This window comes from Haliotis rufescens, unplaced genomic scaffold, assembly GCF_023055435.1.
Source record: "Haliotis rufescens isolate VD_foot unplaced genomic scaffold, xgHalRufe1.0.p SCAF_56, whole genome shotgun sequence".
Taxonomy (NCBI): domain Eukaryota; kingdom Metazoa; phylum Mollusca; class Gastropoda; order Lepetellida; family Haliotidae; genus Haliotis; species Haliotis rufescens.
Genome location: NW_025964290.1, coordinates 1931365 through 1953264, shown reverse-complemented (window position 1 = coordinate 1953264; position 21900 = coordinate 1931365). Strand labels below are relative to the sequence as shown.

At 39.5% G+C, this 21900-nt stretch overlaps 2 protein-coding genes across 3 annotated transcripts in view; both read right to left on the bottom strand.

Annotated features, from left to right (window-relative positions):
• Nucleotides 1-13449, bottom strand: part of LOC124141724 (short-chain collagen C4-like) — a 48496-nt gene extending 35047 nt beyond the window's left edge. Inside the window, exons 1-3 of one of the 2 annotated variants that reach the window (XM_046509807.1) lie at nucleotides 13316-13449; nucleotides 8669-8737; nucleotides 7456-8013 (exon numbers count right to left, since the gene is read on the bottom strand). In XM_046509807.1, coding sequence (XP_046365763.1) covers nucleotides 7541-8013; nucleotides 8669-8737; nucleotides 13316-13424 — 651 coding nt within the window. In that variant the 5' untranslated portion in view covers nucleotides 13425-13449 and the 3' untranslated portion in view covers nucleotides 7456-7540. Of the gene's footprint in view, nucleotides 1-7455; nucleotides 8014-8668; nucleotides 8738-13315 lie in introns of those variants that run through there. The other variant, XM_048385214.1, reaches the window with a different exon arrangement.
• The window catches only part of LOC124141728, a 56938-nt gene that overhangs the window by 16816 nt on the left and 18222 nt on the right, over nucleotides 1-21900 (bottom strand). The gene's annotated exons all lie outside the window — the stretch shown is intronic.

Sequence of the window (21900 nt, the reverse complement as noted above, 5' to 3'; positions counted from 1 at the left end):
TTTATCAATTAAAGAAACTGCTTTATAATACTTTATCATATAAAATAATCATGATCAGAATACACTAACTGTGGATTCAATACAAAACCTGATTAGCAATAAACCAAGCACAACTTATTTCTAACTTTAAGAATTAGAAATACACAAATACATATAAAGTATCATACAAGAAATATACTATGACTAACCTTCAAATCCATGAAATAATCACATCTATTCGATCCATGAATACAAGATCCATTCAAAATATATACAAAATGACTATGGAGTACATATGTCAAGTGTAATCTGGCAACTGCTCCAGATCACAAGCAAACAAAGGTATACCTGTGGTCAGCTGTGAGTGACCACAGAGAACAATAGAGTACTCTATGCGCGGGGTGAGATACTAAGTGCTGTGGGTGAAAAGCATGCAGTGGTATGGTTAGTCAAGGCTGGATAAATAATAGACTGAATGAAACAGATAAGCTATGGTATTAATGTTTAAGTTGAAATACAATTATATGGCAAAAGTAAGACAGGTAAATAAACTATGTACTACTTAATTCAAATATGAAATAGAATGTGTATAAAACTATAGCTAAAATAGAATTAAAACCTAACTTGTATGTACAAAATATTACTCTGCCACATAATGATTTCACTATAACTTTGCCGGAACCTAAGCATCACCTAGTAGACAACAGATGATGCCTGGATATGTTTTATTTCTTAAAAAATATGTTCTGTGAGATGGTACTGTCATCAAAGAAATTCTCCGAAATTATTTCAGAGAGTGAGTGAGTGAGTTGTGTTTGACGCCGCTATTTAAAGGCGTGTCAGCTTAATGTGAGAGTTAAGCCCGAAGTGATGCAGTTCTCAGACGTTTACCGCTTTGGTGAAACCCACGAGCACGACGGGACCACCAGTGCTCCCTATTTCAGTTAGTGGGGGAAGTCGGAGTTGAGTTGTATACATACGTGTCAGCAATGTGGTCGTATTGTAGCGCACGTACGTAATTGTGAGTACTGTAGTTGTATAGAAACGGAATTGTCAGTATTGTTGTAGGAGACATACATGGAACTATCAGTGTTGTTGTAGGAGACACACACGGAACTATCAGTATTGTTGTAGGAGACACACACGGAACTATTAGTATTGTTGTAGGAGACACACACGGAACTATCAATATTGTTGTAGGAGACACACACGGAACTATCAATATTGTTGTAGGAGACACACACGGAGCTATCAGCATTTGTTTTGGACACACCGAGTTGTTATTATTGTTGTGGGAGACACACTCAGAGTAATCAATATTGCTGTAGGAGACAAACGGAGATGTCATTATTGTTACAGGAGACACATGGAGTTGTCATTATTGTTGTAGGGGACACACACGGAGCTGTCAGTGTTGTTGTAGGAGACAGACAAGGAGCTGTTAGTATTGTTGTAGGAGACGACCGGAGCTGTCTGTATTTTTGTAGGGGGCGCACACGGAGCTGTCAGTGTTTTTGCAGGAGACGCACACGGAGCAGTCAGTATTGTTGCAGGAGACGCACACGGAGCTGTCAGTGTTGTTGCAGGAGACGCACACGGAGCTGTCAGTGTTGTTGCAGGAGACGCACACGGAGCAGTCAGTATTGTTACAGGAGACGCACACGGAGCTGTCAGTGTTGTTGCAGGAGACGAACGGAGCTTTCTGTATTGTTGTAGGGGATGCACAGGGAGTAATCAGTATTGTTGTAGGAGACAAACGGAGATGTCATTATTGTTGTAGGAGACACACACGGAGTAATCGGTATTGTTGTAGGAGACAAACAGAGATGTCAGAATTGTTGTAGGAGACACACGGAGTTGTCAGTTCTGTTGTAGGAGAAACACACGTAGAGGTAAGTATCGTTGTAGGAGACACATACGATGTTGACTGTACTGTTCTAGTAGACGAACGGATCTGTCAGTATTGTTGTGGGAGATAAACACGGAGTTGTCAGTATTGCTGTGGGAGGCACATGGAGACGTGAGTATTGTTGTAGGAGACACACACGGAACTATCAGTATTGTTGTGGGACACACACTCGGAACTATCAGTATTGTTGTGGGAGACATACACGGAACTATCAGTATTGTTGTAGGAGACACACGCGGAACTATCAATATTGTTGTAGGAGACACACGCGGAACTATCAGTATTGTTGCAGGAGACACACACGGAACTATCAGTATTGTTGTAGGAGACATACACGGAGCTATCAGCATTGTTTTTGGACACACAGAGTTGTTATTATTGTTGTGGGAGACACACTCAGAGTTGTCAGTATTGTTGTAGGAGACGCACACGGAGAAATCAATATTGTTGTAGGAGACAAACAGAGATGTCGGTATTGTTGTAGGAGACACACACGGAGTAATCGGTATTGTTGTAGGAGACAAACAGAGATGTCAGTATTGTTGTAGGAGACAAACGGAGATGTCGATATTGTTGTAGGAGACACACACGGAGTAATCGGTATTGTTGTAGGAGACAAACAGAGATGTCAGTATTGTTGTAGGAGACAAACGGAGATGTCGATATTGTTGTGGGAGACACACTCAGAGTTGTCAGTATTGTTGTGGGAGACACACTCAGAGTTGTCAGTATTGTTGTAGGAGACACACGCGGAACTATCAATATTGTTGTAGGAGACACACGCGGAACTATCAGTATTGTTGCAGGAGACACACACGGAACTATCAGTATTGTTGTAGGAGACATACACGGAGCTATCAGCATTGTTTTTGGACACACAGAGTTGTTATTATTGTTGTGGGAGACACACTCAGAGTTGTCAGTATTGTTGTAGGAGACGCACACGGAGAAATCAATATTGTTGTAGGAGACAAACAGAGATGTCATTATTGTTGTAGGAGACACACACGGAGTAATCGGTATTGTTGTAGGAGACACACGGAGTTGTCAGTTCTATTGTAGGAGAAACACACGTAGATGTAAGTATCGTTGTAGAAGACACACACGATGTTGACTGCACTGTTCTAGGAGACGAACGGATCTGTCAGTATTGTTGTTGGAGATAAACACGGAGTTGTCAGTATTGTTGTGGGAGACACATGGAGTCGTGAGTGTTGTTGTAGAAGACACACACGGAACTATTAGTATTGTTGTAGGAGACACACACGGAACTATCAGTATTGTTGTAGGAGACACACACGGAACTATTAGTATTGTTGTGGGAGACACACTCAGAGTAATCAATATTGTTGTAGGAGACAAACGGAGATGTCATTATTGTTGCAGGAGACACAAGGAGTTGTCATTATTGTTGTAGGGGACACACAAGGAACTATCAGTATTGTTGCAGAAGACATACACGGAACTATCAGCATTGTTTTTGGACACACAGAGTTGTTATTATTGTTGTGGGAGACACACTCAGAGTTGTCATTATTGTTGTAGGAGACACACACGGAGAAATCAATATTGTTTTAGGAGACAAACAGAGATGTCATTATTGTTGTAGGAGACACAAGGAGTTGTCATTAATGTTGTAGGGGACACACACGGAGCTGTCAGTGTGGTTGTAGGAGACGAACGGAGCTGTCTGTGTTGTTGTAGGGGACGCACGCGGAGCTCTCAGTGTTGTTGCAGGAGATACACACGGAGTTGTCAGTATTGTTGTTGGAGACAAACGGAGATGTCGGTGTTGTTGTAGGAGAGACACACAGAATAATCGGTATTGTTGAAGGATACAAACAGAGATGTCAGTATTGTTGTAGGAGACACACGGAGTTATTAGTACTGTTGTAGGAGACACACCTGAGATGTAAGTATCGTTGTAGGAGACACACGCGATATTGACTTTACTGTTCTAGGAGACGAACGGAGTTGTAAGTATTCTTGTGGGAGTAACACACGGAGTTTTTAATATTGTTGTAGGAGACACACACGGAGTTGTCAGAACTGTTGTAGGAGACACACTCGGATCTCTCAGTATTGTTGTGGGAGATAAACACGGAGTTGTCAGTATTGTTGTGGGAGACCTACTGAGTTGTCAGTATTGTTGTTGGAGACACATCGAGTCGTGAGTATTGTTGTAGGAGACACGAACTGAGCTGACAGTATTGTTGTAGGAGACACATATGGAGTATTGTTGTAGGAGGCACACATAGTTGTCTGTAGTGTTGTTGGAAACACACTCGGAGTTGTCAGTAATTGGTGTAGGAGACTTACGGAGTTGTCAGTATTGTTGTTTGAGACATGGAGTTGTCAGTATTGTCGGTCATGAGTAAAACCAATGTCATGGCAGCCACGCATGTTCACACACATGTCATCTCAGTCAGTCATGAGTAAGCCAATATCAGGGCAGTCAGTCATGAGTAAACCAATGTCATGTCAGTCAGTCATGAGTAAACCAATGTCATGTCAGTCAGTCATGAGTAAACCAATGTCATGTCAGTCAGTCATGAGTAAACCAATGTCATGTCAGTCAGTCATGAGTAAACCAATGTCACGTCAGTCAGTCATGAGTAAACCAATGTCATGTCAGTCAGTCATGAGTAAACCAATGTCATGTCAGTCAGTCATGAGTAAACCAATGTCATGTCAGTCAGTCATGAGTAAACCAATGTCATTGCAGTCAGTCATGAGTAAACCAATGTCATGTCAGTCAGTCATGAGTACACCAATGTCTGGGAAGTAAGTCATGAGCACACCAATGTCTAGGACGCCAGTCATAAGTACACCAAAATATATTTTTCCATTCTTGTTGAGCTACAACTTAAATGTCCAATTTGGGTTATGTGTTGCTTGAAAATACCAGCAAAATGACTTTGAGTGGACATTGATCAGCCCTCGGAAATGATGTAACATGTTGATACTTAGAGAAGAGATTTCCAGTTATCCATTGATTTAACTCTTAATTTACGCCCAATGGAATTTGTTTCGGAAGTTAATCGAGACTGATTCCTCTCTGGCATTGACTTTTAAATTTCCTTTGATTCTAAAACAATGTACTTGCCAAACTCTCTTGATGCGACGTAAAATCAGACAGCGACCACGTGTGTAAATCAGTTGGACCACGTACAAAGTATTCTGTAAGCTCATGTTGATGCTATTTTTAGTGAGATACATGTTGCCATGAGATACTCCTCTAGTTGCTTAAAGAAATAATCACTTCCGGTTCCGATAGAAAATTGTATGCAAACTTAACATCTTAAATTATAAAGTCAAATAGTTCTAGCTCAATTTATAACAAAATTATTAGTACTTTCTGTCTTTGAATTCTGTCATTTAAGGTTTAATAACACACGTATACGTAATAAAGTCCCAAACTTGTAGCTCGTTTTACAAGCAAACTATTAGTGTTTGAATTGTCTAACTTCCGGAAATAGAAAATACTTTCTTACAGCATTAAATCCATATGTCTGAAGGCCCGTGGCGATATCTCGGTTTAGACATAAAACAAATGCACCTATAGTTTTAATTATTTCAAACTAGGCTGCCTGCCTAGAACTTTTCAACTGAAAGTATGGTATAGCTCAATTTATTGCAAAAGCTAGATTTAAGTACATCACTTATTTATTCGGAATACATGTGACCAAAGGAACACACCCCTCAAGAACAATCAGTTAGATTGAAAGTTATATGGCTCTTGGTGAATAATGTACAAAGTTCATAGTAATTCCCGCTATATGGATCTAGTTTGTCACTCCATCTCTTAGAAAGAGATAATAAATAATACGTTTTCTCTAATGGACCATTGGTTTCTGATTTAGTTGCTTTTAGTTAATTATTTTGGAATTGCCTGCTATTGGACGTTGGGCCCAGAGTCTTGGGATCTTTGTGTAATCTGCTTCACATGATGTCCAGATGCTGATGATGGGTTGTTGAGTTATCTCTTGTACAAAACAAAATGCGGAATAATAAATAATAAATAGAAATAAGTGATAACCACAACGATGACAAAAGGGCTCTTGCCTTTCAGGAGGAACGTACAAGCCAATCCAGTAGAAATCAATGATGAAATAAGTCACTGATAACTACAGCGATCTGCCCCTTAAAGCAGTTCCACGTGGTCACAGATGATGGTGGGTGTGTTTACCTAGGCCATACTTTACCAACACATCAGGAATATCCCTGTTTTCGAGCATTTGATGACTGAATCTACCTGTGACTTCCACTCATAGTTTGGCTCTGTTGCGTAATTATTATATTTTCCACAGTGACATCGATAGGGTATTGTCTAAAGCGTCGTAAAATAACTCGTTTACCCAATTAGTTCTTCTATGGATTCAAAAGTGAATTTCTTCAATGCTCACACAGTTTGCATCTTGAGATGTGTCTTGGATATGGTCTAAAGCGTCGTAAAATAATTTCTACCCAATCAGTGCTTTTGTCGATTCAGCCAGGAATTTCTCTAATGCTCACACAGTTTGCAGCTATCCATAGGTTTGAATGCACGTCATGAGTACATTATGTCCCTTGTGTTATGAAACAATACATTTCACATCAGTTGAAGGATTTTGTAAAGGTTTGTAACTACCGACAAGATATATAATAAACATCCAAACTATTTAAGAAAGGTTTTTATTAACACAAACTGGTTAACAAACTGTAGTTTTGTCATTTAGTCTCACAAAAGACCACACATAAACATTTAGAATGGATCTTTATTTGGGGCAAGAGAACAATGAACACACTTCATGTAGTGTCACTTGGGGTACTTGTTGAATCAATGTAACATGGTGTCATAGCATGCTGAGAAACTGAACTTGTCTGATGTCAAAAAAGGAATATAACTTACAGCTACAAGTATCTTTCATCATGCTTTTATCTGTCGTTTGTTGTCTTGATACTCAGTATACTACAGTATTTGTTAATATAACGACATGTCGGCCCTTTGTCAATTAAGAAAACATGTGTTATGAAATAGCATGTGTAATGACATTGACCAGAACCTTTTCATTGGCGATAACTTGCAGCTAGGAGCTTCAGCCAATGATAACGTAACTGACTTGTCAACGTGGCCAGTCTGTCCTTACAACATGAGGCAACCAAAGACTACCTTTTGTGCCACATGCACCTAAGTAAACTTAAAGACTCGTCAAGATCTGGGGTAGAATGGGTCTTCCATGCTTGTCGTAAGGGGCGACAAACGGGATCAGGTGGTCAGGCTCGCTGACTTGGTTGATGCATGCCATCGTATACCAATTGCGCGAAACGATGCTCACGATGTCAATCACTTTATTACACACGTGATGAAAATACATGTTTTAAGATACTAAATCCGTACGACACACGTTTGTCGTACAAGGTGAACCTCATTATGTTCCTTTTAATCGTATAACCGTGACCTCTGTCACACCGGGACTACTTTTTCATTCATAAAATAATCGTGATTCAACACTTTTACAACTACATGGCATAAATGAATGAACCTCACGAAAGCGAGAGACATTTACACACAACCAAACAATGGATATTGGTAGTCTTATGTTTATCGGATGTATGTAAGACACAGTTAATGTACATATTTGACAGACGGTATGGTCTACATGGAGTGTTTTATTTTGTACAAACAGCACAAGTCATCTCCCAACCATTAACATATGGTGGACATGGCAGGGCACCACAGATGGACTCGACCAGGTACAGGAGATGTCCGTTTTTGCTTGCATGGCCTCCCTGTATGGATTCTGGGTCTCCATCTACACACACATAGTCACTTGAACCTGTGTGTGAAGTGGCTCCCCCGAAGAGGTACCCCTTGTACTCCAGATGCCACCCAGGGAAGCACGCATTCCTGGCAGGGACCATGACAGCACTCCTCCTGCGACGACTGCGGCACACCACACAAGGGACATCATGATCTAACATGTCGTGCAGAGGTCCTGTTGCTTGATAAGTTTCATACTCAGACCCATAGAGTTCACTGCCTGCATGTGCTGCAGTATGCTTGTCGTAGATGGGAGAGTCAGGAAGGCACAGAGTTGTCGCTGGTCCACCTTTGTGTGTGTGATGGCTTCCTCCTGCATAACCTGAGAAATCGAAAGGAACTAGCTTTTATTCTGTGTGAAGACATATAAAATATAGTTGTTCCAAGTCCACCTGTTTCCTGGAAACCCGATTATTTAGAGAACGGATGTAGTATACAGACCATTCATTATTTATCAAATACGGGAGCTAGCAAACAAGTCTTATTTGATTTGCTGGGCCTATGGCAAGGCGAATAGTGATTAACCAATGCTCGGTTGATATTGCCCATATTACAAGAACAAAAGAGGTGAGTTCTATTTATCTTTTTCACCTTTAAGCCTCCCCTTTAACAAAATAAAATTACATCGAAATTGTTTTAACGAACAGTGGAATATGGATAACTTCATTCTCCAAGAAAAGTAGCACTGCCACATGAAAATGAAGTCTGCACGTGTACAGTTATACGCACTGTACACATATGATTAATTTTCGTTTTGCATAAATGTCATGTAACAGAGTAGATTCAATACAGGCCTTTTCGAGTTAACTGCATATTTTCCAACCAAGCTAGACAAAAAAGAGCTTTTCAAATTCTCGATTTGAAAGATCACTTATGCAGGAGATTTTACCATTCTATAAACATAAACAGCAAAACCATCTGACTAAGTGATTTACCCCTTTTAACTTTTAGAAAACGTATATCTTGAAATATTTTACCTTTATACATGACATCATTTCCAGACGGACATGTTGTTTTTCCCCACCGAGTGAACATCGCTCCTCTACCTACAAATACACAGAAAAAACACAGATTTCAATACAGACAAATAAATACTTGATGGGGAGGGGCATGGTGTGTGCTAATCTTTATGTGTGCCGTATTGGTAAAGTACGTAATGCATGAGTTGAGATTAAATGACTTCAGCACAGAATGTAAACAGTAGAATACAGATTTCTTTATATCACTTTCTCGTTCTATCTCTCTTTTGCTTTCTCGGATATTCCTTTCTCATCTCACGGTATCGCTTTCCCGTATCGTGTTATCGCTTTCTCGTCTCGTATTATAGCTTTCTCGTCTCGTGCTATTGCTTTCTCAAGGCCGTAATTGAGGGCGACAAAGCGAAGTTCCCCCTCGGCCATCAAAGTATGCTACTTGTTGGTTGCATAAGACATGTTCTCTCATCATGCGACAAGTTATATGTGTGTCAAGACCACATGATATTCACATGTACGCTTTCTAAGCAAGCAGTGCGACTTTGACACAGGGCCGACATGAAATCAACATAAATCAAGAATGAAAACAAACCCATGCTCTGAAATCTCGTTTGAAAATGTAAACGTTTCAAACCTCCCATTTAACACCCTTTTGCATTTTCTGCTAGTACCAGGGTTCCATTTTCCATGGTGGTTTTTGAAGAATATGCATGAGTGAAAAATCTTTCCAAGAATTGAGGAATTAATAATAGTTATGTATCACAATGATTGGAAAAACTGAGAAAGAATCTTGACCTGTACCGCCGTGATGGACGCAACATCGCGCACAGCGGTGACAGTATTTTGTTTTCAATATTCCTCGGATGAAACTGGCCACATTTGATTAAATATATCCACAAGTTTAGATTTGAATTTTAAAATTGTTTTGTATGGTCAAAGGATGCAGCAAGTTTAATCACAAAAGTTATAGGAACAGATGCTCACTTTGTATGATAAGATTGTGTAATTTATAGTATTTGATTTAAGCAACAAACATTGACGATGCGTGACTTGTCAAATCAATATCAACGAACAACCAATCTATTTATCTGTCAATTCAAGACATTTTTCACAGCAAGTTTTCTCTTGCATCGAAAATAAACTACCATTCTGTTCTTTTTATCCAATATTTGTAATGCTGCGAAGGAAATTATGGGAATATATAATGTAACTTTCTTTTGTTAGTGTCCATTTCAATATCAGCAGCTGGTCCTGATGGTATTTTACCAGAGATGATAAAGTATGGCAGTGATGTTTTAATTCCACATGTTCTAGTTCTTTTTAACAACATTCTATGCAGAGGTAGTTTTCCAGATCAATGGTCTAAAAGTATTATCTTCCCTCTCCATAAGAAAGGTAATGTTCATGTTGTTAACAATTATAGAGGCATTTCCTTGATGGATATTTGTGGTAAGGTTTTTATCCAGGTTTTGAATAATAGATTAAAGCATTTTGTTAAGTTATATGATAAGCTCCCGGAATGTCAGGCTGGCTTCCAAAAAGGATATTCCACAGTGGATAACATGTTTATTCTTCAATCATTAGTGCAGAAATATTTGTCTAAGTCAAAAGGAAGATTTTACTGTATGTTCATAGACTTTCAGAAAGCTTTCGACTCTATTAACAGGGATCTTCTTTGGTTTGTTCTGCATTCAAAAGGAATTCATGGGAAACTATTTACTATCATACAGGACATTTATTCTAAAACTCTCACTTGTGTTAAAATTTCAAAGAGTAGCATCTCAGATTATTTTTACAGTCTCAGTGGTGTGCGACAAGGGTGCGTTTTAAGTCCTCTTTTGTTTTCGTTATTCATAAACCAGTTGGAAGAGGACATCCAGCAGTGTGGTGGTAGAGGGATATTTGTACACGAGGATTTACTGGAATTGGTTCTTCTCTTATATGCGGATGACTTGTGTATTTTTGCAGATTCAGTTCTTGAACTACAGAAGAAGATTGATGTTTTACACAAATTTTGTAACAAATGGGGTCTAAAAGTTAACATGGATAAAACTGATATCTTAGTTTTTCGTAATGGTGGTAAGTTAAGGAACTACGAGAAATGGAAACTGGGGCGTATGCCTGTCAAGGCTTCTACATATTACAGTTATTTGGGTATTATATTTTCAAACAGGCTGTGTTGGTCGAAAACAGTTCAGACACTAGTTTTGAAAGCAAGTAAAGCTTTAATTCCTATAAAACAGCTTAGTTATAAACTTCGAAATATCGCTCCCAAAGTGTTGTTTAAAATGTTCGACTCTCAGATTAAACCTATTATTTTATATGGTTCAGAGATTTGGGGGTTTCATAAATGGTTGTTTCTCGAACGTTTCCAAGCAAAGTTTTGTAAATTTGTTTTGGGTATCGGTTCCAAATCTACAAATGTTGCAGTGCTCGGAGAGTGTGGTCGATACGGTATTTATATTGATTCTTACACAAGATGTTTAAGATACTGGTTTAAGCTTCTTAATATGTCTCAAGAGAGATTTCCAAAACGGGTTTACGATATGTGAGTTAGGTTTGATGCCTTTGGTAGGAATACATGGGTTTCGGCTATTAAGACTATGTTACATTCTCATGGCTTCGGACATGTGTGGGAATTTCAAGGTGTTGGTGATCCTGAATATTTTATAAGTGAGTTTAGACTGAGGGTTAAGGACTGTCATGCACAAACATGGTATTCTGAATTGTCTGGATGCTCGAAATTAGAACTGTATTCATTATTTAAGACATCATTATCACTTGAACCGTATCTATTAAATGTATTATCAAAAGAAAAGCGACGTATGCTTACCCTTTTACGTATTGGAGAACTGGGAATTATGCATAACACAGGAAGGAGGGATGGCATCGATAAGACACTCCGGTTTTGTCCATTGTGCAAGTTAAGGGCAGTTGAAAATGAAATTCATTTCATTCTTGTTTGCCCCATTTATGAAGATATTCGCTCAAAATATTTCCCATATTTAGACTTCATTACTGGTAATAATCGTAAAGACACACTGGTTAGAATGTTAAACTCTTCTGATGTAAACCGCCTTGAGAACTTAGCCAATTATGTTAAAAATGCTATCTGTCTTCGTTCTTCTTACCTGTAAATATTATTTCATGCAGCACTTGATGTGAAACTAATTTGTATATATATGTACGTGGGCCTGAGGCCTTATTACCGAATAAACTGATTGATTAATTGATTGATTTCAATATCAATATTTGCGTGGAAAAGTTTGATCACTCATGATCAAACAAATACGAAATATATTGTGAGATACAACAACCGAGTTACAATGGGCTACCGTAGCTCAGCGCAGTCTTGCCCTTCTTCATTGAGCGTGTGTACATCTCTCTGCATCAAGTTATTGTTCATATCGAATGAGTAAAGTAAATCATAAGAAATTGCTAACATATGTCATTGTGTATTTCAGACATAGGGTAATATTGTGGTTCTCACAGTTTATGTAAAACAGTCAAATACAAACATACATCACGCAATATGTTCATCTATGTGCAATTAAAAGTTGCCACATTGAAGTTATTTTTATGCATTACAGAATCATCGACAACATTTAGCACAATTTCTCTTTAATGTGTTCTTATTTTGCAATTAAGTGTTTATACCATGAAGTAAGAGATGTACGTCACATATCCATCATGTCAGAGGTAGGCTGGTTGTCATTTGGTCATAATTCTCATACAAAGTTCAATACTTCAAATATGTTTCAGTAGTAACAAAAACATGTCTCGCGAGACACGAGGTGTATGCAACTCATCGCTGTGTGAACGACAAATTGCTTCCACTTCAGTTCTTACAATTATTATATACAAGATATACCTACTAGTTGTGTGACCCTCAAGTCATTTTACTTTGCTTCCTCAACTGTTTATGTGTCATTGAATGCGTTTGACAAAACTACATACGTACAATATTTAGATCAACTTCTAAAAAAGAAACATAAAAGCTGTGATGTGAAATGACTTGAATTTTGTTTTTATTGACCAAGTTCGTTAGGTATTCAACCTTTGCTAAATTTCGACAATCCATATCATTTTCTGAGATTATCATCAGCAATTCCTGGTCCTCCATTACCTATGATGGTCGTAAAAGGCAACTAAATGATCTGGTGGTCAGGCCCCGTCACATGGTTGGTGCATGCCATCATAATCAAAAGACATGGATTGTTGTTCATGATATCAATCACTGGTTTGTCTGGTCCGCCGCCATATAGGTTGAATATTGCTGAATATGGCGTCCAACAACAAACCCAACCCCCCTAAGATAGCCCACGAGTTCATAAGAAGTTTGTAAGAAGAAAACAACCTTTGGTTCATAACACAACTGATAACATCTTTTGATTTACGAAACAAGTGCAAACATGGTTGAAATATTGTATTGTGACCTCAATAGTTCAAACCTGGTTACGATAGATTTAAAAACAATTGTGCTAATAAATTATGGCATCACTATTGTGCTTTGTTGGAAGTGTAATGTATGCTGTTGTGAACTACAGGTGGCTTCAAAAAACATGGCGCACACAACTACTGGTTAAAAAGTTAACATCTTCAACAAACACATTATGACAATTTCATAAAGATAATTGAAATTATAGTCACCTGCGACGAGTTCCACGCAGAGGAGGAGGATGAACGTTGTATGCAGCATCGTCATTGACTTCATTCCACACCGACAGTGAAGGTAGAGCGGGGAGACATATATACTCATCTACCAGGACCTAACAACTACTCTTGCATCATACTTCAGAACAAATGTTACCAAACGTTACAGTTGACTGAAAGATAAATATCACACTCAAGTAGGGTGTGAAGCAATCATTAGTCATATTTTTAAACAGTGGTTTCTGACATATATCCCATATGTTACATTTACAAAGTCAAGCAAAGTAAAAGTCTGAAAACGTGTTTTATGAATTTCTGCATAAAAACAAGTTACGTTTGTTTCACAGTATGGACCCACATAAAAAAACCATGTACAAATGTATGGCTATATGAAATCGGCTGTTCAAGCATTAGTAGACATATGCGAACAAAATGTTGACCCACAGTGTACATGTTTACAAAAGTTCGTGCTGTACATACCTACATGACCTTCAGTAAATATCCTCACACAGAAAATGCCAAAGCCTGATGTGATATTGCTAGAATATTGGTAAAAAGGGCGAAAATCCATTTTGATTGAATCACTTACTCGCCTAACACGAACATGTTATTAATCAAACCCTTGCGAGCTACTTTAAATAATTCATGGTTGCGCCTCCAACAAATCCAAAGCATTTGTTACATGTTTGTTCATTCATTGTATTTTAACTGGTAAAAGAAGTGCCATCATAAATTTGTTATATACAATAAATATAGAATGAACCACAAATGTATTCTGCTTGAAAATACTTCATAAATCCTTTGCTTTCTACAAACATGGCACCTTATCCAACATATAACGATAACATCCCTCACTCCATTTTCTAAATTCTTTGCTTATTCATTGTATTTGAGCTGGTAAAGAATTGTCATCTTTATTTTTTGTACATTAAATATAGATGTTTACAACAGTAAGGGTTAACTGATGCATGCTTAAACGTTGATATTATCTCTGTTTAGTTATTGATGAATGAGTAACAGAAGGTAAGATGAGACACTGATAGGACACACATCATGCTAGTGTGTAATTGCGACTGTACATTTCATGCTATAGTATACTACATGATACACATCTTTACACCTGGCCTTTATTGCTTCACATATCATGTATCAGTACACATACCTTAATGGCTGTGTTGACAGAACCAGCAAGTGACAGCTGTTGGGAATCAATGTAGCATTGCCTCTGCCCCAGCACTGAGTGTGCACACCACACGCGAGTATGTTTCTTCACCTTCGTGTATGTGATTATGCTGTTCAACAAAAGTCACAATTTTTATGTTTCAATTCCATGTGACAAGTGCATGTCTCAATACCAAAACCTGAAATAACTAATGATCAAAACAATATATCAGCTGAAAGTATCGTTGGAATCTTTTTGGTAATGAGACGAACGCATATCATAGAGGATGCAGCATGTTGGTTAAATCAGCTGCCATTATCGACAGTGCAGTTACAGGAGAATTGTCAGTTTTCGGTAGACAGATGGTTGAATTTTGGAAGATGTACTTTGTTAACAGTAAACTAAACACAAGAACGGAAAGGAACGGTCTTCTTATTTGAATTTAACAATTCAATCAAATATTCTGAACGTGTGAAATACCAGCTATCCATTCTGTAGTATGAAAGTGCATGAAAATGCATGATAAGAGCGTCCATAAATATACATAACCATTTGTGTTGTTTTACACAGACAGGGACTAAGTATAAAATAGGAGGGCTGTATGCAATCAAAGTTCATACAATTGAAAGATGTTCCAGAACAAGTGCATGTTTAAATGGATCCCTTAACAGTAAATTTATAACGTCATTGCCATAGCATAACCAGCCTCGACAGGGCCTCATGTAAATAATTACACAAACGCCTAGCAATAATGTATGTTAGATAAGCTAAACTTCATCCGGTAGTAAGCAAAATCTTCTGATCTTTTCTGAGTTTCATGCAAGCAATTACACAAACATGACATTTTGGTAGATTCCATGTCAGCAAAACAGAAATACATGTAAGGTTTTCAAAGCTAAACTTCATCTGTTACCAAGTACGGCGTCACAGTTGACTGCCCACACGCACATATTGATTTATACATCATTCTCCATCTGCCTGCATGAACACTGTCCAACTATTATACCTTAAGTCAGGCTTCCAATATACTTTAATTGAGAAAGTCACATCGCTCTACAGTAAATCATACAAGGTGATACAATGTCAAATCTCACCCAAAAGTTTCTATAGGCAACATATATTTTATAATATCATCAATATTCCGAACGCTTCAACTGTGTCACGCACCTGTCATGTCAACAATAAGCACTATTACAGTCACGTATTCAGTCGGCCTCATAATGAATATCCCACACCCATTTTAAGAACTATGAAATATACTATTTCCATTTGGTTGGATACGGGATCAGAAGCGCTTAACAGATAGTGCTTAATGTTGTCGCGTGAAACATTCCCCCTCGGTGTATGGGGCTGCATCTGGTACCTATTTTTGGATGTGACATTAACTTCTGATTCCATCTCAACAATGTCGGTAGTGAAGGACAATAGCTGTCAGACTGACTGCGATCGTGCTGCCAACGTTTTTGTCACAGCCACGATGTAAACATTCCGGCTTAAAACGTTTGTATTTGGGTGTGTATTCTGGTTCCCTTATATTGTGTATAAGTTACTTTTAATTTTAATATTATTTGATATACAAGACGTGATAGTGAGTGAATTAAAAGGAAGAGCTACTGAACGGCCCGTTTGTCGAATAATCACAACAGTCATTATAACACAGAATGTCTTAGCTCTCAGTGTTATTGTAGGAGACACACAAGGTGATGTGAGTGGTATTGTATGGGACACTCACACGGAGTTGTCAATGTTATCGTTAGAGAAACGTCCGTAGCTGTCAGCGGTATTGAAGGAGACACACAAGGAGTTGTCAGTGTTATTGTAGGAGACACACACAGCTGTCAGTGTTATTGTAGGAGACACATGCGAGGTTGTCCGTATTATTGTGTGACACACACGGTCTTGTCTGTGTTGTTGTAGGAGACACACAAGGTGTTGACAGAGTTATTGTAGGAGACACACACTGAGTTGCCAGTGTTATTGCAAGAGACACACGGAGTTGTCAGTGTTTTTGTTCTACACACACGGAGTTGTCAGTGGTATTGTAGGAGACACACAAGGTGATGTCAGTGGTATTGTTTAGGGCACACACACGGAGTTGTCGGTGTTATCGTTAGAGAAACACACTGAGCTGTCAGTGTTATTGTTCGACCCACACGGAGTTGTCAGTGTTATTGTAGGAGACACATAAGGTGATGTGAGTGGTATTGTTTAGGGCACACACACGGAGTTGTCAGTGTTATCGTTCCAGAAACGTCCGTAGCTGTCAGCGGTATTGAAGGAGACACACAAGGAGTTGTCAGTGTTATTGTAGGAGACACACGGAGTTGTCAGTGTTATTGTAGGAGACACACGGAGTTGCCAGTGTTATTGAAGGAGACACACGGAGTTGTCAGTGTTATTGTAGGAGACACACAGAGTTGTCAGTGTTATTGTAGGAGACACACAAGGTGATACTAGTGGTATTGTTGGGGACACACACGGAGCTGTCAGTGTTACCGTTAGAGAAACACACTGAGCTGTCAGTGTTATTGTAGGAGACACACGGAGTTGTCAGTGGTATGGTAGGAGACACACGAAGTTGTCAGTGGTATGGCAGGAGACACACACGGAGCTGTCAGTGTTATTGTGCGACACACACACACGCGGAGCTGTCAGTGTTATTGTGGGAAAGACACACGGAGTTGTCAGTGTTAATGTAGGAGACACCAGGTGATGTCAGTGGTATGGCAGGAGACACACACACGGAACTGACAGTGTTATTGCAGGAGACAAACACACGGAACTGTCAGTGTTATTGTGCGACACACACACGCGGAGCTGTCAGTGTTATGTTAGGAAAGACACAGAGAACTTTCAGTGCTATTGTAGGAGTAACACACGGAGTTGTCAGTGTTATTGTAAGAGAGACACAAGGAGCTGTCAGTGTTATTGCAGGAGACACACGCGGTCATGATTACACCAATGTCAGGGCAGTCGGTCATGGGCACACCAATGTCAGAACAGTTGGTCATGAGTACACCAATGTCAAGACAGTTGGTCATGAGTACATCAATGTCAAGACAGTTGGTCATGAGTACATCAATGTCAGGACAGTTGGTCATAAGCACAACAATCTCAGGACAGTTGGTCATGAGTACATCAATGTCAGGACGGTTGGTCATAAGCACAACAATCTCAGGACAGTTGGTCATGAGTACATCAATGTCAGGACAGTTGGTCATAAGCACAACAATCTCAGGACAGTTGGTCATGAGTACACCAATGTCAAGACAGTTGGTCATGAGTACATCAATGTCAAGACAGTTGGTCATGAGTACATCAATGTCAGGACAGTTGGTCATGAGCACACCAATGTCAGGACAGTTGGTCATGAGTACACCAATATCAGGACAGTTGGTCATGGGCACACCAATGTAGGGACAGTTGGTCATGAGTACACCAATATCAGGACAGTTGGTCATGGGCACACCAATGTAGGGACAGTTGGTCATGAATACATCAATGTCAGGGCAGTTGGTCATGAGTACACCAATAGCAGGACAGTTGCTCATGAGTACACAAATGTCAGGACGGTTGGTCATGGGCTCACCAATGTAGGGACAGTTGGTCATGCTTACATCAATGTCAGGGCAGTTGGTCATGAGTACATCAATGTCAGGACAGTTGGTAATGGACACACCAATATCAGGACAGTTGGTCATGAGTAGATCAATGTCAGGACATTTGGTCATGCGTACATCAATGTCAGGGCAGTTGGTCATGAGTACACCAATGTCAGGACAGTTGGTCATGAGTACACCAATGTAGGGACAGTTGGTCATGAGTACACCAATGTCAGGACAGTTGGTCATGAGTAGACCAATGTCAGGACAGTTGGTCATGAGCACATCAATGTCAGGACAGTTGGTCATGAGTACACAAATGTAGGGACAGTTTGTCATGAGTACACCAATGTCAGGACAGTTGGTCATGAGTACATCAATGTCAGGACAGTTGGTCATGAGCACACCAATGTCAGAACAGTTGGTCATGAGCACACCAATGTCATGACAGTTGGTCATGAGTACACCAATGTCAAGACAGTTGGTCATGACCACACCAATATCAGGACAGCTGGTCATGAGCACACCAGTGTCAGGGTTGTTGGTCATGAGTTCACCAATGTCAGGGCAGTTGGTCATGAGTACATCAATGTCATGACAGTTGTTCATTAGTACATCAATGTCAGGACAGTTGGTCATGAGTACATCAATGTCAAGACAGTTGGTAATGGACACACTAATATCAGGACAGTTGGTCATGAGTACATCAATGTCAGGACAGTTGGTCATAAGCACAACAATCTCAGGACAGTTGGTCATGAGTACATCAATGTCAGGACAGTTGGTCATAAGCACAACAATCTCAGGACAGTTGGTCATGAGTACATCAATGTCAGGACAGTTGGTCTCGGGCAAACCAATGTCAGGGCAGTTGGTCATGAGCACATCAATGTCAGGACAGTTGGTAATGAGTACATCAATGTCAGGGCAGTTGGTCATGAGTACATCAATGTCACGACAGTTGGTAATGGACACACCAATATCAGGACAGTTGGTCATGAGTAGATCAATGTCAGGACATTTGGTCATGAGTACACCGATGTCAGGGCAGTTGGTCATGAGTACACCAATGTCAGGACAGTTGGTCATGAGTACACCAATGTAGGGACAGTTGGTCATGAGTACACCAATGTCAGGACAGTTGGTCATGAGTAGACCAATGTCAGGACAGTTGGTCATGAGCACATCAATGTCAGGACAGTTGGTCATGAGTACACAAATGTAGGGACAGTTTGTCATGAGTACACCAATGTCAGGACAGTTGGTCATAAGTACATCAATGTCAGGACAGTTGGTCATGAGCACACCAATGTCAGAACAGTTGGTCATGAGCACACCAATGACATGACAGTTGGTCATGAGTACGCCAATGTCAGGACAGTTGGTCATGACCACACCAATATAAGGACAGCTGGTCATGAGCACACCAGTGTCAGGGTTGTTGGTCATGAGTTCACCAATGTCAGGGCAGTTGGTCATGAGTACATCAATGTCATGACAGTTGGTCATTAGTACATCAATGTCAGGACAGTTGGTCATGAGTACATCAATGTCAAGACAGTTGGTAATGGACACACTAATATCAGGACAGTTGGTCGTGAGTACATCAATGTCAGGACAGTTGGTCATAAGCACAACAATCTCAGGACAGTTTGTCATGAGTACATCAATGTCAGGACAGTTGGTCATGGGCACACCAATGTCAGGGCAGTTGGTCATGAGCACATCAATGTCAGGACAGTTGGTAATGAGTACATCAATGTCAGGACAGTTTGTAATGAGTACATCAATGTCATGACAGTTTGTTATGAGTACATCAATATCAGGACAGTTGGTCATGAGTACACCAATGTCAGGCCAGTTGGTAATGGACACACCAATATCAGGTCAGTTTGTCATGAGTACATCAATGTCAAGACAGTTGGTCATGAATACATCAATGTCAGGACAGTTGGTCATGAGTACATCAATATCAGGACAGTTGGTCATGAGTACACCAATGTCAGGACAGTTGGTCATGGACACACTAATATCAGGACAGTTGGTCATGAGTACATCAATGTCAAGACAGTTGGTAATGGACAAACCAATATCAGGACAGTTGGTCATGAGTACATCAATGTCAGGACAGTTGGTCATAAGCTCAACAATCTCAGGACAGTTGGTCATGAGTACGCCAATGTCAGGGCAGTTGGTAATGAGCACATCAATGTCAGGACAGTTGGTCATGAGTACATCAATGTCAGGACAGTTGGTAATGGACACACCAGTGTCACGACAGTTGGTAATGAGTACACCAATGTCAGAACAGTTGGTCATGAGTACATCAATGTCAGAACAGTTGGTAATGAGTACATCAATGTCAGGACAGTTGGTCATGAGTACATCAATGTCAGGACAGTTGGTAATGGACACACAAAATGTTGCATAAATGTAGGCCATTTCAGTTTCTTTTCGTGTTAGAAATTGTTTAATAATGTTAAACATTTACGAATCGAAAAAGAGAAAATGTTCATTATGGTTATGAAACTCCAACCTAATTCAAATGTATTATTTTCAATACTTCTTTCTGTAGTTCTCTGTGTATTTGTGGACTCACACAGCAATGCATTTACGGCTGACGCTATTGTCACTAACTATGACCTTAAGGTCATTATGACGTCACAAACATAATGTTGACTGCACTACTTTCTCAAGAACATGCTTGAACAAACCAATGTCAGGGCAGTCGGATATGAACACACCAATGTCAGGGCAGTCAATCTTGAGCAGACGGATATTGGGACGGTAAATCCCCAATTTCCCCTAGTGTAGGCGATTATCCCGACTGAGTTAAGTAACACATCACCTATACCCTCTTGGACAGGTGATAACAAACTTACTGTGTGATGTTACGGTGGATATGGTGGAAGCTACAAATCCTGTTTACACCCTTAGATATGTGATAACATGGAATTACTGCGCGATGTGACAGTGGTTATTGTGGAAGCTACAAATCATATACACCCACTTAGACATCCTATTAACAATAAAGATCAATGTCATTAAAAAACAGACGTTGCATCGATAATTGCGACAAATACATTTCCATATTCATGGACCATAATACATTCAGAGAGCTTTTCTAAGGCTTTGAATCTTGTCACCTTGATCAAAGAATTTTTAGCAAGGCTTGTGTGACGCTTTTTGAAATATTTGTAGAACGAGCATGCACGATTGTACCTTAAAACTTGTGAAATTTTGACTATTGGAAGTCATCCGTCTTGTCGTACAGTTTTGTGCATAGAGTTTTGTCATTCTGATTCTTTATGCATAAATCTGAAAAATATTCTTTTATTCTTGTTAAGTTCCAACATTAATGTCCAATTTGGGTTATGTGTTGCTTGAAGATACAAGCACAATGACTTTGTGTGGACATTGATCAACCCTCGGAAATGATGTAACATGTTGATGCTTACAAATGTATGTAAAGGATAATACACAGCACCGTACAGAAGTGATTTCCAGTGATCCATTTATTTCATTTTACCACAATTTCTCATTTCACGTCCTGTGGAATTTGCTTTGGAAGATAATCGAGACTGATTCCTCTCTGGCGTTGACTTTTAAATTTCCTTTGATTTATAAAAAAACATTCTTGCCAAACTCTCTTAATGAGACGTAAAATCACACAGCGACTTTTGTTTCCCAAAAATAGGTATACAAACTGAACATCTTAAATCACAAAGTCACATAGTTCTAGCTCAGTTTAAAAAAAAGTATGAGTACTTTCTGTCTTTGTACTATGTCATGTATTAACAAAGTTCTATGCTCATAGC